Source organism: Nothobranchius furzeri, chromosome 6, assembly GCF_043380555.1.
Source record: "Nothobranchius furzeri strain GRZ-AD chromosome 6, NfurGRZ-RIMD1, whole genome shotgun sequence".
Classification (NCBI taxonomy): domain Eukaryota; kingdom Metazoa; phylum Chordata; class Actinopteri; order Cyprinodontiformes; family Nothobranchiidae; genus Nothobranchius; species Nothobranchius furzeri.
The window spans coordinates 37,796,252-37,808,259 of NC_091746.1; the positions used below are offsets into that span (position 1 = coordinate 37,796,252).

Below are 12,008 nucleotides of genomic sequence, written 5' to 3' on the forward strand. Positions count from 1 at the left end.
TAGCGGTCGAAGGTTACAATAATACTGCCTATGTATAAATACATGTACCTTTGCTATTATTTATCTTCAAATTATTCTCTTAAGTGTTGGTGCTGCTGTAACAAGAACATTTCCCCACAGTGGGATCAATAAAGTCTTTATTCTATTCTATTTAATGGTGGCTTTTATCAGAAAACAAGAAAAGAAATAACAATAAATATTTGAACTTTTTTTGGTTTTCCTTCTAAGGAGAAACAGTAAACCATTAGTTTATTTTTATTACTACAAAGGAAATTAATTTAATTGGTTGATCACATTTTTTAAGAGAAAAGAAAGCGGAACTAAACCGGAAGCACGTGCCAGTGACGTAACTTCCCAGAAAACAAAAACAAATCATCTTGCAACATTGTTGTTATTCGTTTCTGGACGTGCTAATTGAAAATCTATCCATTTTGACTCCGTTTTCATGGTTAGACTTCGTGTTTCTACGCAGATTTAGACTCTTCTGACGTTTGTTCTATGCTTGTTGGCCTAACTGAAGCTAATGCTAGCTAGCCGCTGCTAACCTGACAGCAGCTCAGACTGCCAGCTGAAAACACGACATTTGTGTCTCCGTGTGTGAGTGTGTGTGTGTGTCCTCTGTCCCAGGTTGTCCTCTGGTTCTCTCTGAAGCTGTAGTTAGGTGAGAATAACTCGGTACCAAAGGGTTAGCAGCCATGGCTCAGCAGAGAGGAGTCAACAGCCTGCAGTTCAACCAGGACCAGAGTAAGTTTCTGACCTGATTTATTGCATTAACACAGCGATGGTTTCATTAATTTAAATACAAAAATATGAATGTGCCCAAAAAGAGCTATTAGAACTGAAAGTATCTTTTACATAGAAGTAAACTGATTTGTTGACTATATGCGGTTCAGCTTGTTATAGATCTTCCAGTTGAAACAGAAAGATGCTATATCTATCTATCTATCTATCTATCATCTATCTATCTATCTATCTATCTATCTATCTATCTATCATGCTGTCTTCATCTGTCATGCTGTCTTTTCCCATCAGAACTTTCTTAAGTGTGACTCGGGCGATTCTAACATCAGAGGTTTGGGGGCGCTGAGCACCCAGAGAGCTGCCCATCCAGGAAAGATTAGTTTCAGTTTTGTACATTTTAGCACAACGTCATTGCCACATTTGTAAAATAAAAGCAAAACTATCTTCCACAAATAAAAAAAAAAGGTTTCACAAATCACAAACTTTACACATTCAACACACAGAACAAATATACTGAAGGACTTTACAGATTCTGCTATTACAATAATCTAGTCCAGGTTCAAAGGCCCTAGGTTAGTGATCCCTGACTCTCTTCCCCAAAAGCAGAAGGTGAACGGGAACAAACCACTTTTGAGGCAGGGGATGTTTACTGCTTTTTGTTGTTGAAGTATAACTTTTCAACCAAGTACTGTATGCTTTATTTTTATTGTAAGTGTCTTTTAAAAACATATAGTAAAAATAAACATTTTTAATTCTCACATTTTAGGGGTGCTGAGCGTTGACCATACTGATGCTGCAGATTTAGCAGCTGCTCTTCCATAATGTAAATCTTCACCATATTTCAAAGGTTCTGGACTACATTGAAATCTGCTGAATTTGGAGACCACTTTAGTCCAGTGAATTCATGTTTAAGAAACCAGTTAGAGAGGATCTGAGCCAGCATCGAACCTGAAAACAACGCCAGACTTGTGAATGCATATTATGCCTTGCCACAACAGAGGGAGGTGTCATGATCACGTGGGGAGTTACTGCTGAGCTCCGGCTGGTTATTTTATTGAAAATGAAAGTAAACATAGACTGTAAGTTTGGCTTTTGTAAGCAGAATCAGCTGAGATGATAAACTGAAGCGATGCAGTGCTCCAGGAGCTTCTTTCTGTAGAGCTGGAGCTTAGATCACCAGAGACTGCACAGGAATTGTAGAGGACAGACACATTTAAGAGCGGCTTGCTTAAAAACTTAATGAGGGTGGATTCTATCACAATAAAAAAACAAGTAATGTTCAAGTTACACGGAAGTCCCTGACAGTGCAGAGACCGCCCGCATATCCCATTTTTATGGTTATCACGTCATCCTCTGTAAAAAAAAAAAAAAAGACATGATTGTGCCACATTACCGCCATGGTCTGACCACTTAGAAATGACCTAAGGCTCCCTGATGCCGGCTCAACGTTGCAGCAAATTGGCGGCATTGTTTTCTAAAAGGCTTATGTCGTCTGGCCACGACCCATAGACAGATCTCAGTCATGGGACAGAATCTACAATTGTCTTTCTAACTGTCTCTGCATGCTATTGGACAACGAACAACATGATGGACTCACCGCTACGGATGTTAGTCAATGGGGCAGTCCTCCCTCCACTGTCAAAAACGACACAAATACATTCAAATAAAGAATTTGAGTACTTCTAACTGCTCTTGACTCAGAGAAAAGCCCGAGTCTAAACAGTCCAAAGTTGATACCAAAGCTGTTTCAAACGATCTGTCGCCATTTTTGTTGTTTCACTCCGTTGCATCATCACACCCACCAAACCAATTTAGCGCTGTGATTGGCCCACCAAACAATAGTGTTGTGATTGGCTAGCCATCTGACTGGTCAGGGTTGCAGAGGTTCCAATGGAATGTGGCTAACATGCAGAGCATTTTATTTCTGCTGATGTCCGCCTAGATTTCTAGACTTCCTCAATAGTGAATTAATTATGTTTTTTTTTAAACTGATTGGTAAACCAAACCAACCCACGGTTAAAGTGATTAGCTTTATTTTTATGTGAATCTTTGCAGTTTTGTTTGTAAAAACAACCAAACTAATCAGATGCAATTCTGCCCCTCACCAGGCTGTTTCTGCTGCTCTATGGAGACGGGTGTCAGGATTTACAACGTGGAGCCGCTGATGGAGAAGGGGCACCTGGGTGAGTCATCAGAGGCTTTCGTGGTTCATGTGTTTGTCCAGAGGGGGTGGCTATTTGCACATTTTATTGTGTTTGTGAACATCTGATATTTTAAAATGTTTCATTAGATTTTTTTTATTGTTGCATAAAAATAACCAATCAGATGCTTTTCAACATTTAATATCCCAGTAGCTTTTTTTTGTTAGATTGTCTGTGTGTTTGCAGACCATGAGCAGGTGGGTAGTGTGGCTCTGTGCTCCATGTTGCACCGCTCCAACCTGCTGGCAGTTGTCGGAGGGGGGGTCAACCCCAGGTTCTCTGACATATCCGGTGTGTGCTACCATAACTTCTTAAATGTTTTTTTTGAAGTCCTGTAGATTAGTGTTGTTTATACTCTGTTTGGTTGTTTTTACTTGAGCTTTCATTGTTAAAAACAAACTGTTCTGCTTGTTTCAGTTCTGGTCTGGGACGATGCTCGAGAATCTCGAGACCCCAAAGACAAGCTGGTGCTGGAGTTCACCTTCACCAAACCGGTTCTGGCTGTGTGCATGAGGCGTGACAAGTGAGTTTCCTCTCCACGCAGCTTTTAATTTCTGCTGCTTGTTCCCGTGTAGTCACATTAAATGTGATCCTCTCATGGTCACGATAACATCTGTTCTTGTAGGATCATCATTGTGTTGAAAAACAAGATCTACGTCTACAGTTTTCCAGACAACCCAGTGAAACTTTTTGAGTTTGACACTAGAGACAACCCTAAAGGTGACACCTCTGCTCTACTTTTCTTGTATTGCATCACTATGTGCTGGTTTAACTACACCAAACCCTTTTCTTTCAGGTCTGTGTGATTTGTGTCCCAGTCTAGAGAAACAGCTGTTGGTCTTTCCGGGCCATAAATGTGGCAGCCTGCAGCTGGTGGTAAGTTACAACCACAACCCCTCTGCCCTTGGGTTAATGATGAACAACAACACATTGTTTCTGCCTTTTAGGACCTGTCCAACACCAAGCCTGGCACATCATCTGCCCCTTTTACCATCAACGCCCATCAGAGCGAGATAGCCTGCGTGGCGCTGAACCAGCCAGGCAGCGTTGCTGCTTCTGCTTCTCGTAAAGGAACCCTCATCCGGCTGTTTGACACCACCACCAGAGACAAGCTGGTGGAGCTGCGCAGAGGAACCGACCCCGCCACCCTCTACTGGTACTCGCTGTTCTCTGTTATGCTATTCAGTCTCTGTGAACTGTACAACGTGGTAAAAACCCATTAAAACAGTTTTTATGTATCGGTTCGTAATGATTATCTGGTTTTCACCAGGTTGTGAAATGATTCAAATCTAATGCCAAGGTTAAAAGTCATTTGCAAAAATTCACAAGTTACAAACAATTTAAGACCGCTGAGACTTGCTAGGAGTAGATGTCCCTAGAAAGTTCCCCAGAAGGTCAGAGAAATGACTAAAAAACTGCTTCATCCCAGACCTTATGGTCAAGGTTAAAGGTCATGACAGAAGTCTGGCTTGTTTGAAAGATTTGCAGAAGAAAACCTCTTTAAGTGGACATGGCAGCATGATTTGAAAGTTTCATCTGGATGAGCTGCTGGACGTCTGGAATAGTGTCCTATAGACAGATGAGACCAACGTTTACCTATAATGCACTGCATCACATCTGGTGAATACCAAACACATCATGTCAGCACAGACGCCTCATCCCAGCTGTCAGTACGGTGGTGGTGGAGTGATGGTTTGGGCTCTTTCCAGTCATTCAGTCGAGCACAAACTCCTCCTGAGAGAGCGAAGTGTTCTAGTGTCCACCTGTCTGACAGCTGAAGGTTGGACCAAACTGGGTCACCAAACAGATCACTGAACCCAAACACAGCAGCAGATCTGCACCTTCTGTCAGCAAAAGGTGCTATATAAATAAACGTCTTCTTCTTAAGAGAGCTGAGCAAAAACCGATGTCCACTAACCTGAATGTACTGGACCAGAACTTGTCCAGAACCATGTGAGAGACTTAACGTCAGAAGGAAATGACTTCTGAGAATTACTGCTGCTGTTGGAGGATCTACAAGCTGTTGGATCATGGACTTGAATTTGTCTCGCTCAGATTTCATGTTTTTGTTTTGTAGTTAGTGATGAGATGATGGATTCTGCCGTGTGTTTTTGTAGACTTGAGGGTGGATTTAAATCATTTCAGAACGTGATATGCAGATCAAATATTGATTATGTTATCTATAGACCCTAGAACGGAAAGAGGGCGGACTTTGTTTTTACGTTGGGTGTTGTATCTGCTCAAAGCATAAAACTATAGATTTATATTAACACCTTAATAAGAGTGGGCTCTTGACTTTATTATAATTCAGCATCATTGTCTGTGATTTTTTTTTTTTGGAGCAATCAGCTTATTTTTGGTCTTTTTTTAATATCAGTGTAATTTACTGGAATCTCACCAACAACTGCTACTCTGTTATCAAAGAGCCTGCTCAGGCCAATCAGGGGACTGTCATTCATCTATATAAAGAGCATTTTCTCCATCAGTGAAAATTTTAACTTCCCCAAGAGATTTAAATCAAAACATAAACATAGAATAGGGATGATGAAGCGTTAGAAGTTGAAAACAGCATTTAGTTTCCAACAAGCAGCTGTGAGGTTGTCGACACCAATATAAGCTTTGGAGAAGCTTTTATGCTTGGCCTGATGACGAAGTGGACTACTGAGCCACTCTTCGTGTTTTTCCTTTTTCAGCATTAACTTCAGCCACGACTCGTCCTTCCTGTGTGCCTCCAGCGATAAAGGAACTGTCCACATCTTCGCTCTTAAAGACACCAAACTCAACCGCCGCTCAGCGTCAGTTCCTGACCCGCTCTTCATGACCGCTTTAACCTCCACACAGCTCTGGTGAACTGAACTCCGCTTTGCTGCTCCCTGTCTTACAGCTTGGCACGTGTCGGGAAGGTGGGCCCAGTGATTGGTCAGTACGTGGACAGCCAGTGGTCTCTGGCCAGCTTCACGGTGCCCGCTGAGTGCGCCTGCATCTGTGCTTTTGGAAAGAACACATCCAAGAACGTCAACTCAGTCATCGGTGAGAAAACAGAGTTAGATTCCTGTGTTGTTTTGTCCTGCTGTGTGTGGATGAGATCATCTGTTGGTGTGTTTTGATTCAGCCAACCTGTGGAAGAGTTCATGAACATCCAATCCTGTTTCAGACTCAATAGTAGACGCCAAACAGATAGAAGTATCGTGTGGGTTTGCCTGTAATTCACTACATTGGTGAATAACACGTAAAAGAGTTTCAGATTGTCAAAAATAAATACAAAAATAGGTTGTTTGTCCACCATGGTGAACTTGAATCAATACATCAAACATTCCTGAAGAAAGGGGGTCCTCTATCCTGTTCTTTTTGCTCGTGATGGTCTTTTTTTTTCTAAACAAAGAAACTAGAACTCATTCAACCCATAAAGTCCAAGGAATTAGATTTGTTTTTAAAGCACACCATTAAAGACCATTAAAGAGCTGCAGGACTGAGAATGACTGGAACCCGATCTTCTGGATGGATGATTCAGATTCTGCTTTTTGAGTCAGACTTCTCTTTTTATCTTGTTTTCTCACCTGAACAGCTTCCACCTCTCTGTTAGCATCAGCTAACATTCACAACTCCATTCATTTAAATCTGATGCAACATTAGCTAACAGGATGAGCCATCGTCAGTATCGTTTTTGGGGATCTAAATTGCTGCTGATCCACTTGAGCTGTTGATGTTGCGCTGTTAATTAGAGAGTCTCTCTGCTGCTCTTTCTGCACACAGAGCTGATCCAACAGTATACGTGAAACATTTATTGATGGTTTTAGAAGGTCAATCTCTGACAGGGTCCAGATGGCAGGAGCAGATGGGATTCTGCCAGCTACGTAAAACGAGCTGGATCACAATACAGACTGGTTTGTTGGTCCGAGAAGATGAAAACATTTGAAAAGGGAACTCGAGATTTAACACAGTAAAAATTTGACCTCTGAAATAATCACATTTATAAAAAATCTACTTGTGATCAAAAACAAAGTCCTTTATTTGTGACATCCTCTAAGGAATTATTGAAATGACAAAAAGCCGAAGATGGTTTAGAATAAAAGTGTCTTCATTAAGACTGTTTAATCTCAGGTATTAATGGCAGCATCATTTCCTCTCCACTCGCTGGTGTCTGAACTCTGTGTCTCATCCTGCTGTCTGCATGACTTAGTTCTGTCTTTTCTCCTGCAGCTATATGCGTGGATGGGACTTTCCATAAATACGTGTTCACACCGGATGGAAACTGTAACAGAGAGGCCTTTGATGTATATCTGGACATATGTGATGACGATGACTTCTGAGTGTGTGTGTGTGTGTGTGTGTGTGTGTGTGTGTGTGTGTGTGTGTGTGTGTGTGTGTGTGTGTGTGTGTGTGTGTGTGTGCGTGCGTGCGTGCGTGCGCGTGTGTCTGTGCGTGTGTGTGCGTGTGCGTGCGTGCGTGCGTGCGCGTGTGTCTGTGCGTGTGTGCGCGTGTGTGTGTGTGTGATGGAGGGGGCATGGCTAACCTGAGGACTTTTGTGGAGACGCTGGTGAAATGGACTCAGCACTCCAGCCCATTGTATAAAGGGTTGTGTGTTCTGTTGTGTCTACAGTGGGTAGCAGTGTGAACATGAACACACTCGTCTGTCACTAACCTGCCTGTTTGATGACAAACATGTCAGTAATATGTTGTATTTAAAGCAAATAAAGTTAAACTAAAACAAATTTCATTTTATGGAAGACTTTTGGTTTTGTTGTTTTATATAATAAATGTAAAATGATCTATTTTACGAACCACTCTAGTGGATGGTGCTGCTAATAGACATATTTTGTTGTTGTGTTTTTTAATCGGAGTGACGGCAGCACAACAGAATGGCTGCTGGGCGTCAGGTTAAACACACACCATCATGTTTTTCCCACCTCTTCATTTGAACATTGTTTGATTACTCCAGCTCTACTGATAAAGGTGTAACCACGGTAACCACAACATTTTCAGGAATTAGACCATTTATTGGCATACAAATGGGTAAATCTGCATGCTCAGATAATCAAACTGATGACATAATTTCATTAACATTCATGAGTTTATTCTCAAAACTCTTACAGAACCACTTACAACAGGTATTTACACACCAGGCTTTGATTTTAAATATGTTAAAATCTGATTTCGATTTGACGTGAAAATGCAAATCAAAGGTAGATCTGGAAGAAAAAGCTGATGATCTGAGGCACTCCACAGGTAAGTTATTAAGATATGAGCCGACGTGTTTCGGTCACGTACGGCCTTCTTCAGGGGTAATCAACAACACAACCAAAGGTGCAGTCACATGACGTGTGTTGGGTGTGATGTCTATAGCAATTGCAACAAAAGATGTGATAATCATAAATTATGGAGAAATAAAATCAATGACAAAGCAAAATCATCTCCATTTATAAATTAAACAGGAATAAATAAATAAATTGTATAAAATGCAGAAACAACACAAAGCATCTGTGAGCTACCTAATAAATGATCTCAAGCCTAGAATCAATGTTGATCAAAAACTTAAAAATCATCTGACATGTAACATTTCACACTAATGCTGGTACACAGTCTCCTAAAGGACAAAAATGTATTACAATAGCCCTATCAACTAATGTTTCTGCAGTCTGGATTCCTATTAAAATTTACATTTTATATATTTTTTATATTTTACACGTTTTACAAAAATACTGAAAAATCCAGCTCCTCACTGAGGCCAAGCGGTTTAGTGGATATTAACATTTGTATCCAAAAGGTTTCCCTTTGAGCTAGTTCCATTATGATGTCACCTCCTCTGGTGTTCATCTGGATGACTTCAATCACCATCACGGTTAAGTCTTTGGGGTTACATTGTGGGGAAGAGCGAGAAAATGAAGAGCATGAAAATGCAAATATTTATTGTTTGTGATTTGGTTTTAAAACCTTAAATGTCCCAAGGTATGAAGGAACATGTCTCAGGGATGGAGAAGAACACAGGCTTCAAGCAGAGGAAGGATTGCACAGATGGCAGTCTGGACACAGCCAATGAACTGAACAAGTTCTTCAATAGGTTCAGTTCAGGAACAAACCCAGCATCCTCCTCGCCTGTCCCCAGCCAGTCAGACATCCCATCCTCTTCTGATCCAACATTTTCCTGTCACACGCCAGCTCTTTTGTCCTCTAACGCAGTCATGGACTCTTCTGGTTCCATAAATCTGTCTTCAATCAAGTCAGGAGATGCTGCTGCCCCATTTACCTCTCCCTCCCACCTATCTGTCTCTAGAAGTCAGGTGAAGAGGCAGCTGGAGAGACTGAATAGGAACAAGGCTGCAGGTCCAGATGGTGTCAGCCCCAGAGTACTGAAGGCCTGTGCAGAGCAGCTCTGTGGGATTCTGCAGCACCTCTTCAACCTCAGCCTGGCCCAGGAGAAGGTTCCAGTCCTGTGGAAGACATCCTGCCTTGTTCCAGTTCCAAAGAAAACTCGCCCATCAGTCAATGACGACTACAAACCGGTTGCCCTGACATCCCACATCATGAAGGTCCTGGAGAGACTCCTGTTGGTCCACCTGAATAAGCAAACTAGGACATATCAGGACCCGCTGCAGTTTGCTTATCGCCATGGAGTTGGAGTTGAAGATGCCATCATCCAGCTGCTTCAACCAACCCACTGTCATCTGGACAAAGCAGGCAGCACTGTCAGGGTCATGTTCTTTGATTTCTCCAGTGCATTTAACACAATCCAGCCTGATGTACTTTGCCAGAAACTCCAGAAGACACAGGTGGGGGCCTCAACTATCGCTTGGATTAAAGACTACCTGACAAACAGACTAGTTTGTGAGGCTGAAGAACTGCACATCAAACCAGGCGATCACTAACATTGGAGCACCACAGGGGACTGTACTCTCACCATTCCTTTTCACCCTGAACATCTCAGACTTCAAGTACAAATCAGAGACCTGTCACCCACAGAAGTACTCAGATGACTCTGCAGTTGTCGGGTGTATCAGAGATGGACAGGAAGCTGAGTACAGAGAGCTGGTGGAGCGCTTTGTGGCATGGTGCGGAAACAATCATCTGACCTTGAATGTGAACAAAACAAAGGAGATGATTTTAGACTTCAGAAGAAACAGGGTGGAGTCAAACACTGTTTCCATCATGGGAGAAGAAGTGGAGGTGGTTGAGGAATACAAATACCTTGGAGTTCACCTGGACAACAGACTGGACTGGAGAAAGAACAGTGAAGCCGTTCACAAGAAGGGACACAGCAGACTGCACTTCTTGAGGACGCTTAGGTCCTTCAGTGTCTGTAGCAAGATGCTGCATTTCTTCTACAAGTCTTTTGTTGAGAGTGTAATCTCTTCAGCCATCGTCTGTTGGGGTAGTAGCATCAGAAGCAGGGACCTGAAAAGGCTCAACAGCCTAATAAAAAAGGCTGGTTCTGTTCTGGGGACGTCTGTGGAACCACTGGAGGAGATAATGCAAAGAAGGATTCTCCAGAGAATCAAGAAAATAATGGACAACCCTGAGCATTCTCTTCACAAGACTGTCCAACAACGGAAGAGTGTCTTCAGTCAGAGGCTTATTCAGTTTGGCTGCAACACTGACCGCTACTGGAAGACTGAACTCAGTCAACTTCCTTTGATTCTTCACAACAAGCGTCTCATACATGCATGAGCATCTGGAGTGTATGAACTGGTTTAGTTTTCTCCAGTAAAACTTGTGCTGCTGCCTGAAGTTATTCTAAGAACACAGAGGCATGTAGGTTTGGATACTTTTTCTCCTTCATAATGTTGAAGATGATGATCCTGGTGATGATGATGATGATGATGATAATGATGATGATGGTAATGATGGTGGTGATGGTAATGATGATGGTGGTGGTGGTGGTGATGATGATGATGATGATGATGATGGTGACGGTGGTGGTGATGATGGGACTGAAAAAATTGAAGTGGAGACTCCTTGGATGCTCTATTAGTGCAATTAATACCACATCAAGTCATTTAGTCCAACAGTTGCACAAATAATATCCAAAAAGAACGCACAAATGCTACAACTAATGGTCCAAGTTGAGAGACTGAAAATGGCGGAACAGTTTCCAGGCCAGGCCGAGGCTCTACTGAGGCCTTTCCACGGAGCTAGCTCTGTGGTCACGTGGGTCTGATGCTCATTAATTATACAGAATTTTAGGCTTTTAATACACTTAAACAGAAGAGTGAGAAAAAATCCACCCCCCTCAGAGTTGTCATGAGTATAAACTAGATCATTTAAACCTAAAAAATGTTTTGGTACCAGGCTGTAAACATGTTTATTTCTGCTGTGAAATTGGTATTTTTAACATGGGAGTCAATGAGGATTTGCTCGCTTCTGACACCAGCCCCCAGCGGATGAGGGTGGAACTGCAATTTTTGTCACTTCCATGTTGGCTTCAATTTCAGACCCGAATGATGGGGGCTTGAAAGACTCACGATTTAATGATTTTAGCCTTGAAAATGGTAAATGGTAAAATGGTAGATGGCCTGTATTTGATATAGCGCCTTCTAGAGTCCTGGAACCCCTCAAGGCGCTTTACAACACAATCAGTCATTCACCCATTCACACACACATTCACACACTGGTGGGGATGAGCTACAATGTAGCCACAGCTGCCCTGGGGCGCACTGACAGAGGTGAGGCTGCCAAGCACCGGCGCCACCGGTCCCTCCGACCACCACCAGAAGGCAACGTGGGTTAAGTGTCTTGCCCAAGGACACAATGACAGACTGAGCGGGACTCGAACCTGCAACCTTCCGGTTACGGGGCAAGCACTTAACTCCTGTGCCACCGTCACCCCAAATAAACATTAACATTTAATACCAGGTATCACATTCCAGTATCCAGGTCTTTGTCATTCAGAATGCAACATCAGTGGATGTTTAGTGCAAAAACAAGCTGGAATTCAAATGAAAGCAAAGCAGTTTGTTACCAGTTCAGCGTTTTCAGACTAAATGGCTAGAAGAAAAGATCTATGAAGAGATTTTAATCTTAAACTGCCTGCAGTTGCAAGGTTTTCATAAACTATAAGCCATAATCATCACA

At 42.3% G+C, this 12,008-nt stretch overlaps 1 protein-coding gene across 2 annotated transcripts; it reads left to right on the forward strand.

Annotated features, from left to right (window-relative positions):
• Positions 1-317: 317 nt before the first annotated feature.
• Positions 318-7,387, forward strand: wdr45 (WD repeat domain 45). Of its 2 annotated transcripts, XM_015973859.3 has the most exons (11): positions 318-448; positions 628-744; positions 2,850-2,924; positions 3,129-3,233; positions 3,360-3,465; positions 3,568-3,662; positions 3,739-3,818; positions 3,890-4,098; positions 5,636-5,737; positions 5,827-5,972; positions 7,143-7,387. In XM_015973859.3, the coding sequence occupies exons 2-11, from the start codon at positions 696-698 to the stop codon at positions 7,250-7,252; spliced, it is 1,077 nt and encodes a 358-aa protein (XP_015829345.1). In that variant the 5' UTR covers positions 318-448; positions 628-695; the 3' UTR covers positions 7,253-7,387. The 2 variants fall into 2 exon arrangements, with proteins under 2 accessions (XP_015829345.1, XP_070408822.1); XM_070552721.1 differs by lacking the exon at positions 318-448 and having other exon boundaries at positions 569-744.
• Positions 7,388-12,008: the final 4,621 nt, after the last annotated feature.